This window comes from Lycium ferocissimum, chromosome 1 (genome assembly GCF_029784015.1).
Source record: "Lycium ferocissimum isolate CSIRO_LF1 chromosome 1, AGI_CSIRO_Lferr_CH_V1, whole genome shotgun sequence".
Taxonomy (NCBI): domain Eukaryota; kingdom Viridiplantae; phylum Streptophyta; class Magnoliopsida; order Solanales; family Solanaceae; genus Lycium; species Lycium ferocissimum.
This window is the reverse complement of record NC_081342.1, coordinates 16,897,234-16,908,285: the sequence shown is the minus strand read 5'-3', so window position 1 is coordinate 16,908,285 and position 11,052 is coordinate 16,897,234. Positions and strand designations below refer to the sequence as shown.

The 11,052-nt window shown below is 32.0% G+C and overlaps 1 protein-coding gene across 3 annotated transcripts; it reads left to right on the top strand.

The window, feature by feature from the left end:
- Positions 1–1,288: 1,288 nt before the first annotated feature.
- LOC132069246 (uncharacterized) lies at positions 1,289–5,959 on the top strand. 3 transcript variants are annotated; one of them, XM_059462671.1, is made up of 2 exons: positions 1,289–1,606; positions 5,393–5,959. In XM_059462671.1, the coding sequence occupies exons 1-2, from the start codon at positions 1,489–1,491 to the stop codon at positions 5,722–5,724; spliced, it is 450 nt and encodes a 149-aa protein (XP_059318654.1). In that variant the 5' UTR covers positions 1,289–1,488; the 3' UTR covers positions 5,725–5,959. The 3 variants fall into 3 exon arrangements, with proteins under 3 accessions (XP_059318654.1, XP_059318647.1, XP_059318642.1); XM_059462664.1 differs by having other exon boundaries at positions 1,289–1,618; XM_059462659.1 differs by lacking the exon at positions 1,289–1,606 and adding an exon at positions 5,189–5,356.
- Positions 5,960–11,052: the final 5,093 nt, after the last annotated feature.

The window sequence follows — 11,052 nt, the reverse complement described above, 5'->3', positions numbered from 1 at the left end:
AAATTAAATATTTGGTCAAATTTCTACACTTATTATTGATAATAATAGATATTAAGTTTTTATAAAAATGATTAATTATTATATTACCAGAAAAAGAAGATAGTTGTTATATGGGGGGTAATTTTACAATGAGCGTACTGTTATAAAGTTGGTTATTATTGTTATAGAGAAGTAAAATATAACATAAAATCGGTTTCGAAAAAATTTAGTTGTTATAGTAGGAATCATTATATGCGAACGCGAATATGTAGTATAGAGCCTGATCAAGATCTTTTAAAACTAAATCGTGCACCCCACTTTCTCTTGCACTTTTTGATAATGTAAATTAACAAGAAACATATTTTATCAATTTTTTCTGTCAATCTAATATGAAAAGAGCGCAATTATCTTGCCATTATATAAGTGAGAAAAAGAACATAATGTCATTTTTCTTATGAAAAAACCAAAAGTTAAGGAATTGTTCTCACGTTACGTAAATCCTTGTCTTCAAAGTTCATCGTTATACTGCAACAATACTAAAGTATGCTTGAGACAAGGTATTACAGACTAATTGATCAGAGAAATGCTATCTCGCAAATGAATCTATTATTCCTCATATTTCATTATTTGTAGTTGCTCACTACGTCTTGGTGTGGACATTTTCCTTCCTAGACATAGAATTGGATGAGTTGAGATCAATTCTGAATACTTTATCTATTTTTGAACAACCCAGCCTCTATCATTTCATTTACGCAAAGACTCTTTAAGGATCTCATATTTTCGATCGATCTCAGCTTGTAATGACTCTTAATTTCAATCTTTAATTTAATGCATCTTTTTTCAGCAAAAAAGAAGTAATGTCAGTTATCATTTTTCTAAAGGAGGGGATGATCATTGATAATGTGGTACGAGCTAAAGAAGATAAATTACAACTGACCATTTTCAATCGTATTAGGATCCCTGGAGATTAATTGTCATTATTTAGTAACACTTTATCTTTCGATATGGCAAGATCTAATTTGATTTTTTTTTTTTGGCAATGATGCATCTGCATAGTTTAAGTTACGTTTTTTACATAGTGAAGTCAACACCATAATAGTTTTAAAAAACGACATCAAAATATAAAAAAAGAACAATAAAAACAAATATATACAACACATAAATTTTAAATATCTCCCCTCTTAGCATAATGAATAAACACAAAAACATATAAAATTTTGATATTGTTGCTTTCCTATGATAGTCAATTCTCTAAGGTCCCAATCTTCAACTTGATCATTTCAGCCTAACTCATGATAAAATCTCATGTGAGGGCAACATTGCAAGTTGTTAATTATTTGACCTTAAGCCATGGAGAAAAGACACACAAATCTACATAGTATACTTACGTACTCTCTCCAATCGTCTTAACCACTATAAAAAGGGATATCCAAAACCTTTCTCAACACACAAAAAAAGTTCTAGCTTTAAATTATCTACTAGTACTTGAATATTAAAAAAATCGTCAAGATGTCTTCAAAATTGTCTCCTGTTTGCCTCATTATTCTGTTTTTCATCACCACCAATCCTGTAGGCCGTGGCCAATCACAAACCCTTGGAGTTGGTTTGGGAGTTGGTGTGGGAGTTGGTTTGGGAGTTGGTTTGCAAATTCGCTTGAATTCCCCCTCAAATCAATATCAGCCAATCAAATTTTGAGATTAAAAAATCGAATACAACAAAGATTAGTAAGAAAAATCAGTCCTTTTGACCATAGAGTGCAGAAAAGCAAAGTGAAAAGGAGGGTTATACCTTGTTTGGTTGTGGCAAGGTGAAAAAAGGAGGCAAACATTTAATGCTTTGCCTCAATCGACCATGCCAGGCCTGGGAAAAGCATGGTACGTCTGACTTGCTTCCATTTTTGGCAACGATGACAATGATGATAGAGAAATTCGCGAAGAGGCGTCTAGGGTTTCTCGTAGAAACCCTCTTCTACGAACTATGAGACCTTCACGTCTGTTTGGCATGCTTGTGTGCATATGTTTTGGCTGACTTGGGTCGGGTCTGGTCTTAACGGACTGGGCTCGACCGTTTTTTTAAAAGAAAAGAAGACGGACTTTCATATGTATATACTGTATACATTCATATATATATATGTATGCATGCCGTGTATACATATGTATATGGAAGGGCCAAAAATGCAATTTAGCAAATAGTCGAAATTAAAAATGTAATAATTAATTAAACATTTCAATTATGGCCAAACTAATTAACCAATTAATTCATATTTTACTGATTGTTTCCATTCAACGATGCTCATAGTTAGGTTAAAGAGTTTTGATGAGTGTCAATGCTTTCAGCTGCTATACGTCTTTTGGTTACATATTTTCAGTCCTTAGCTAATAGAGGTGTTAGACTTGATGCTTCATGATGTGGTGGAGTGATTTGTAATGTTATTGCCTATTCTACTTTTGTTGAATGGATCAAAACTCATCAGTACGACGATCCTTAGTTGCTTAAACTTGAGGAGAAAGTGAACCGGGGAGGTGCTAAGGCTTCTTGGGAGTAATAAGACTATTCGACATGCATTCCACATTAATGATACTTTTTACATGAATGATTTAGAAATTTTCAACTAATCAGAATGTCCGATTATTCATTGAATTTTCCGAGTACATCTTTATATTATGCACGGTTCATTTTATTATAAAGTCTCTTTCCAGTAAAACAACCTCCAATATATGATATGTTTTCCTGATGTGTAGTTAACTAATTCACGCATTACCTTACTATTTTTCTATATTTTCATAAACTTAAAGATTGTCCGACTTTTTTTTTTTTAAGAAGAAATTGATGACACTTACTAGGTTGGTAGACTCACTCCCTTTCGTTTGATCAGCTAGTTCTAAAGTAGGCTCTAGCGAGCCCCAAAGATAACTCTCTTTCCAAAAAAAAAAAAAAGGAAAAAAAGAAAAAACACCAAAGTTTTTTCCTCATTTTATATAATTCTTTATAATGAATGCGAATCCATGGCGTGGGAAAATAAAGCTTACTAGCGGCGGTCATCAAAGCTTAGTTTGGCAGGGCTATACTAGGGGTTATATGTCAAGGCATTAAATAGGGAAATATGAAGGTAATCTCTAATGGTCCTAAGTTAGGCCGGGTTGAGAATTTGGAGAAGTAAAAATAATTATATTAAGTAAACTAATTTTAAGGAGTTTGAAACTTAGAATCTCTTTTCATCCAATTATTGAGCCATTAAATAAGATAATTAATTATTTTATTAATATTAATGTTATAATGAATGGTGAATACCGTCAAACCTCTTATAAAAGCATTGGTGAGTCCGAAATTTTTTGGCTGTTATAAGGAATGGTTGTTATACACCTATAAAAGCATTTGACATTTAAATAATAGTTGACTGTTATAGGCAAAAAAGATACATAAAATCTAATTTCTTATTTTTAATGTTATAAAAAGTGCTAACAAAAACATTTAAATTTTAAATCCCGAAGATATGCATACTTCACAAACTAAACATTAAAGAAAGCTAATACAATTTCAACAAATTCATAATTGAATGTATAAAGTTTTAAGCTTTAAGGCACGTATTTTAACTCAACTTGAAAATTAATTTCTTTCAAGATTGATGGAAAAAATTTATAATTGTAGCTTGTTTTCCTTTTTGAAAATTATTTATAAACAAAAATAGCAGACAATGATATTTTTAAATTAGAAATATGTAATCGTATGTAATATTCTATCATAAATATAGTCTATTAAAGTATCAAATTAAATATTTGGTCAAATTTCTACACTTATTATTGATAATCATAGATATTAAATTTTTATAAAAATGATTAATTATTATATTACCAGAAAAAGAGGATAGTTGTTATATGGGGGTAATTTTACAATGAGCGTACTATTATAAAGTTGGTTATTGTTGTTATAGAGAAGTAAAATATAACATAAAAATCGGTTCCGAAAAAATTTAGTTATTATAAGAGGAAGCATTATATCGGATCTTATTATACCTGATCGTACTTTTTAAAACTAAATCGTGCACCCCACTTTCTCTTGCACTTTTTGATAATGTAAATTAACAAGAAACATATTATATCAATTTTTTATGTCAATCTAATATGAAAAGAGCACAATTATCTTGCCATTATATAAGTGAGAAAAAGAACAGAATGTCATTTTTCTTATGAGAAAACCAAAAGTTAAGGAATTGTTCTCACGTTACGTAAATCCTTGTCTTCAAAGTTCAACGTTATACTGCAACAATATCTAAAGTATGCTTGAGACAATGTATTACAGACTAATTGATCAGAGAAATGCTATCTCGCAAATGAATATATTATTCCTCATATTTCATTATTTGTATTTGCTCACTACGTCTTGGTGTGGACATTTTCCTTCCCAGACATAGAATTGGATGAGTTGAGATCAATTCTGAATACTTTATCTATTTTTGAACAACCCAGCCTCTATCATTTCATTTACGCAAAGACTCTTTAAGGATCTCATCTTTTTGATCGATCTCAGCTTGCAATGACTCTTAATTTCAATCTTTAATTTAATGCATCTTTTTTCAGCAAAAAAGAAGTAATGCCAGTTATCATATTTCTAAAGGAGGGGATGATCATTGATAATGTGGTACGAGCTAAAGAAGATAAATTTTAACTGACCATTTTCAATCGTATTAGGATCCCTGGAGATTAATTGTAATTATTTAGTAACACTTTATCTTTCGATATGGCAAGATCTAATTTGAATTTTTTTTGCAATGATGCATCTGCATAATTTAAGTTACGTTTTTTACATAGTGAAGTCAACACTATAATAGTTTTAAAAAACGACATCAAAATATAAAAAAAGAACAATAAAAACAAATATATACAACACATAAATTTTAAATATCTCCCTCTTAGCATAATGAATAAACACAAAAACATATAAAATTTTGATATTCTTGCTTTCCTATGATAGTCAATTCTCTAAGGTCCCAATCTTCAACTTGATCATTTCAGCCTAACTCGATAAAATCTCATGTGAGGGCAACATTGCAAGTTGTTAATTATTTGACCTTAAGCCATGGAGAAAAGACACACAAATCTACGTAGTATACTTACGTACTCTCTCCAATCGTCTTAACCACTATAAAAAGGGATATCCAAAACCTTTCTCAACACACAAAAAAAGTTCTAGCTTTAAATTATCTACTAGTACTTGAATATTAGAAAAATCGTCAAGATGTCTTCAAAATTGTCTCTTGTTTGCCTCATTATTCTGTTTTTCATCACCACCAATCCTGTAGGCCGTGGCCAATCACAAACCCTTGGAGTTGGTAGGGGAGTTGGTGTGGAAGTTGAATTGGGAGTTGGTGTGGGAGTTGGTGTGGAAGTTGATTTGGGAGTTCGTTTGCAAGTAGGTGTAGAGGGATCGTTGGCTTGCACCCCAACAGGAAATCCTCCAGGCCCTGGAATTGCTGGAGCAGATGTCAGGGTTTCTTGTGATGGGGGTAACACAACCCTTCTTCAAATGACCACAAGTTCTAATGGCTCATTTAGTGGTACATTAAACGTAACGGTGCTTGTCTCTACCAATACTATGACTCCTTGTCAAGTAATAGTTGATACACCAATTGCTAATTGTCCTGTTCTCGGTCGCGCGAGAGCTCCACTCATTCCTATTAGCAGCATTATTAGCAATCCAATTGGTCTAACCATAAAAACAGTTGTGGGGCCATTTCTTCGAGCTTGAGTAAGCTTAGGCTGATGGCACAGTCAAGCTTAGTCTCCTCTTCTTAAATAATGTCTTTTTGACTCAATAAATCTTGTGATGTATTTATGTACTTAAATAAATGCACCTTATTCCTCATATGGAGTAGAAAAGGTGATATGTCTTTATGTTTAGTATCTAATAAATGGAGAGTGGAGACGTACTTATTTGAATTTCGTTTGATAGTAAAACGAGGATCATATTTGTACATCTTTCATTTCTTTATCATGTTTGTGGTTTTAAATTTTCAACTTTCCTACGTTAACTAGACTATTATTATGTCAAAAACATAGAAGAAATTGCTACATATATAACTCCTGTATATAGAGGAATGTGGGGGCACAGTAGAGAGACGTACTATTATTAGTCATACCCAATCATTTTACTATTCAACCTCTAAGTCGATATATGGAACCGAGGTAATTGACTCGGTTTCAAATGTCTCTCCAAATAACTCTTCTAACTCTATATATTAATAATAATAATAATAATGGACCTTCAAATAGCTCCTTATCCCATATTTTGGCCTTCCATGTTAAAATATATTCTTAATAAATTCACCTTATTCCTTCATGTGGAGAGTATGGATTTTGATGTATGTATTTCTAACTTCTTCATGTGGAGAATAAAGGGTGGTGATCAATAAGTATTTTTTCGAATTTCATTTGATAGTTGTGATTGAAGGATCATATTAGTGCATCATTCGATTCTCTATAATATTTGTGCTTTTGCATTTTAAGTTATCGACGATCTGTAGAAATATTTGACAGGTTCCACTTCACTATTAAAAAATGTCACTGACCCAAAATTACCTAAGCCATGATGGAACCAACATCCCAACCCGGCCGGTAGGCGTACCAATTCAGTTTTATCTGATTTTTGCTATTATAATGTAGAAAACAACCATTCGAAACAAATATAAATCATAAATGTGTCTTGAAATAACATAAGTGTGGAATAATATAAACCACCTCAAAACTAGGCGAAATAAGCCAATAGCATCTAAGAATAAATAAATATAAGTCTAAAATCTGATACACTACCCGTTATAAAAGCCAAAAAAAAAAAAAGATAGAGGGAGTGACCCTTCCAATTTTCATTACATGATTTTTAACTGATGATGCGAAATGATTATGAACAGAAAGACTACCATGCGCTAAGCCTGTTATCCGGTTGATCTGGAACCGGAACCGGAACCGGTTACCGGTTTCCGAACAGGTAAAGACTAACGGAGCCGGTTAGTTTGGCTCTAATAGGCCCGGAACCAGTAACCGGTTAGCCCAAAAACGTGTTTTTTTCGTTTGTTTGCTTAATTACTGATTTTGACACATAAATTAACACTATAGTTTATTAGTTTTTGTGTGTGTGTGTGTCTATATATATATATATATATATATATATATGTATTACTTAAGTTTATATATTTAGTATTTACTAACAACTTATGAGTATTATAAAATTCAAAATTTTTTTTTTTTCTAAGTATATAACTTTCTATTTTATAACTTAAGTTATATATTTAAGTTATATGCATTACTTAAATTTATATATTTAGTATTTACTAACAAGTAACAACTTATGAGTATTATAAAATTCAAGATTGTTTTTTTTTCTAATTATATAACTTTATATTTTATAACTTAAGTATATGTATATTATAAGTATGTTCTAAGTATATTGTAGGTATATGTTCTAAGTATATTGTAGGTATATATGTTTAAGTTATATGTATTACTTAAATTTTATATTTACTAATAACTCATGAGTATTATAAAATTCAAGACTGTATATTTATAAATATATATATATATAGTTATAACTTTCTATTTTTTAATTTAAGTAGATGTATATTATAAGTATATTCTAAGTATATTGTAGGTATTTTCTTAACTTAATATAAGTAAGAATATGAACACAAGTAAATAGAAGAAAGCTCAATAAGCCATAACTTTTATTCATTAATGGATAACATTTATTTGCAAGTTGTAATTTTTTTAGCCTGCAAATAATACATGAGTTGCAACTAAGTAGTACAAGAATAAAATTACACTGTAAGCACCATTTCGCTATTTTCATCTATATTATATTCATCCATAGGAATATCTTCCGTGTCTTCAAATTGGCCTGCTTCACTTGCATTAAAAATTCAATCTCTTCCTCTTCGCCTTGTCTTGCCTCTAGCCTTTGGTTGCACCACTCCGATCGAATCCAATCGCGAATGCAAACTAGTACTTGCAAGCTAAATCCGGATAAGGAGTATCTATGGTCTCCAATTTGTTGTCTTCCTTGGCTAAATGCACTTTCCGAGGCCACAGTTGATATTTGAACATTAAGCATATCCCCAGCCATTCTTGCAAGTACTGGATAATTCACCTTGTATTCCTTCCACAATCCTAAGACGTCCACTTCAGGCACGGTCATTTGCACCAATGGCTGCGACAAATAAAAGTGAAGTTCATCAAAGTTTGCAGTAGTTTGAGTAGTAGAAGAAGACATTCTCCGAAAAACACCTAAACTCGACATGCCTTTTCCTTTATTTTGAGAAGTAGAAGTACTAGGTGGTGGAGCAAGGGGAGTAACACTTTCTTCCAACTTAGAATAATAGTCAAAAAAAAGTTTAAGCTCAATTTCTATGGCTTTCTCGGCCTTAAACTGTGATGGTTCCTCGGTGGTAATTTCTAAATATTCATAAATTTGTGTAACCAATTGAGTGGTATAAGAAGTTTTAAGACAAGGATTTAAAATAGAACTCAATATGAATAAAGTTGGTATGGGAAAATAATACTTCTTAAATTTTTCCCCCATAGAATGAATAGCCGATTGATAACCCGGTTTTGACTTATACTCAAATAAAACTCTAGCAATTTCAGTCAAGTATGCTAAAATTCCGGTAACCGCGGGATAAAATTGTCTAGAATAAACAAGAGTAGCATTATAAAAATGCTCTAAAAGTTCTTTACATTCCAAAACATCTTCCCAATCGCTGTCAAATAACCACTCCGAAATCTCTTCATTGTGATTGTTGTGAGTATTTTGTATGGCAATCCTATATTCCTATGCTTGTTGCAACATAATGTAAGTATAGCTCCACCTAGTATCAACTTCAACTTGAATTTCCTAGGTCTAAGACCAAGACTCTCACATTCATTTTTAAAATATCTTATGTTAGCTGCACTTGAATTATAAAAAAAAAAAGAGCAACCACATCTCTAATCTTTTGAATAGGATCATCAAATAAGGAAAGACCATCTTTAACAATTAAGTTTAAAATGTGATAACTACATCTTACATGAAAAATATCTGCTAGTGGAGGTTTTAATTCCCTTTTGTTAAGGCCAACCACTCTTGTGTTGTTAGTAGCATTATCTAAAACAATACAAAGTGTTTTTTTGTAAATTTGAGAAAATTTCATAATAGTTGTTATTCCCTCCGCTCAAAATTTACTGTCATGACGACCCTTCCCTTCATCATATAAATAAGCTATAATTCTTTTTTGCATGACCCAATTATCATCTATCCAATGACATGTAATAGGAAAAAACTCTAACTTAATAGGACTAAGACTAATATCGGCGTCAAGGTAAACATTACAATTTAAAGAATTAAGTGTGTGGCGCAAATAAAATCTCTATGTTTTATATAAATTAATAATATCTGCTCTAGAAGTACTTCTAGGACTACCCTCAAATATCGGATTATAACTATGTTGAATATAAGTAACAAAAACCCGGCCCCCAAGAAAAGGAAAATGGTAAACAATCATAAGCTACTATTTTAGCTATCTCTACACGGTCTTTCTTTTTGTTGTAACTAAAAAATTTTCGGTATGTGGGTTTATTGTTCGTTGAGTACCCCCTAAGGAATCCGTTCACTCTACCCAAATGTCCGTATAGTCAATAAATGAGTCCTTAATGAACCCATTCCCCCATCCTTACCGTTCCTACACTTGAATTGAAATATTTTTTTTACATAAATTACATGTGACTATTTCCTTCTCCTATCTCGTCATAAAATTCCAAACTTTAGAGGTTGGCGTACGAAGTTTTGTCGATTTTTGTTGTGTTTGTGATTGTTGTGGTTGTTGTATTTTGTCGTGTATCTCCTATTGGATTTTCCGGTGATTGTGTTTCGTCGTCAATGTCATCATCATCAACAACTTCATTATAGGTTGGGCCAAATCGGTGTTCTAATGCTTCATGATCTAAAATTGGATTATTTTAAGTAGCATCAACTTAACCTATCATATACGCTTCCGTTTCCGGCACAAATGTTTCCTTCATATTTCTCCTCCCCCCACTACTTCCGCCTCTTCTAACTCTCTTAGACATAATTAAATCACAAGCAAATAAATCGCAAGAAAATAAATTGCAAGAAAATAAATTAAGAAAATTAAAAATAGAGTTGGAACGAAGGTACCAAATTGCCGAAATAAATTCCGCCAAAACAAATGTTGAATTGAAGGCGGCTAAATTTGCAAACTCATCAACTCCACCAACACTTTGTTTTACTATAATTGCAAAATATAAAATAGCTAATAAATTGAGAATTTGAGAGAACTTGTTATTTTAAAGTAGCTAATAATTGAGAGAATTTAAGATTTGAGAAGAGAAAATTGGTGTGGATGAAAATAAAATGGAGAGGGATTTATATAGGAGTGGGAAAGGGGTTATAGTGTTAAAAACAAAAGTTTGGGGGGTTGGGGGATGGAAGGGGGGCCAAAAATGAGATTTAGCCGTTGCCAATGGCCAAAAATAAATTTGGACCGTTGGGCAACAGCCCAATAATGTCTATATTCGCCAGAATTTAAAAAATAATAATTAAATTTTACCCGTTAATCGGTCGGCCAACCGGCCGGTTCCGGTTACCGGTTAACCAGTTTAACTGGCCCGGATAACAGGCTTACCATGGGCTAATGAGCTGAACGATACGATTTATTGAAATGGGCCGGGAAAAGATGCCTAATGTTACACGTGTTGGTATAGAACTATGGTTGTACGGTTGGTAGTCTTCCTTCACACTTCTTTTTGTTTCTCCATGATATATCTACAATGTTTTTGTCCCATTTCATATACGGCTATTTTGATTCATACGAGTACTATTCGTTATATATCCATGTATCTTTTATCGGGGCCATTATTTTCTGATTTTCACCCCCAACTTTGCTTTAAACGTTAAACTCCCTCTCAACTTTGAACAATAGACGTCTTCTTCCCTTTATCTTATGCAATGACTATTACCCTTGTTTTTTTCAATCCTCAATTTATGTAATAAATTTTTATATTATATATAAAAATTATTTTTATAATCTAT

Excerpts from the sequence above, each read along its gene's own strand:
- LOC132069246 (XM_059462659.1), top strand. The coding sequence starts at position 5,215 with ATGTCTTCAAAATTGTCTCTTGTTTGCCTCATTATTCTGTTTTTCATC. Across the intron at positions 5,357-5,392 it reads GGGAGTTGGTGTGGGAGTTG|GTGTAGAGGGATCGTTGGCT; the intron begins GTGTGGAAGTTG and ends GTTTGCAAGTAG.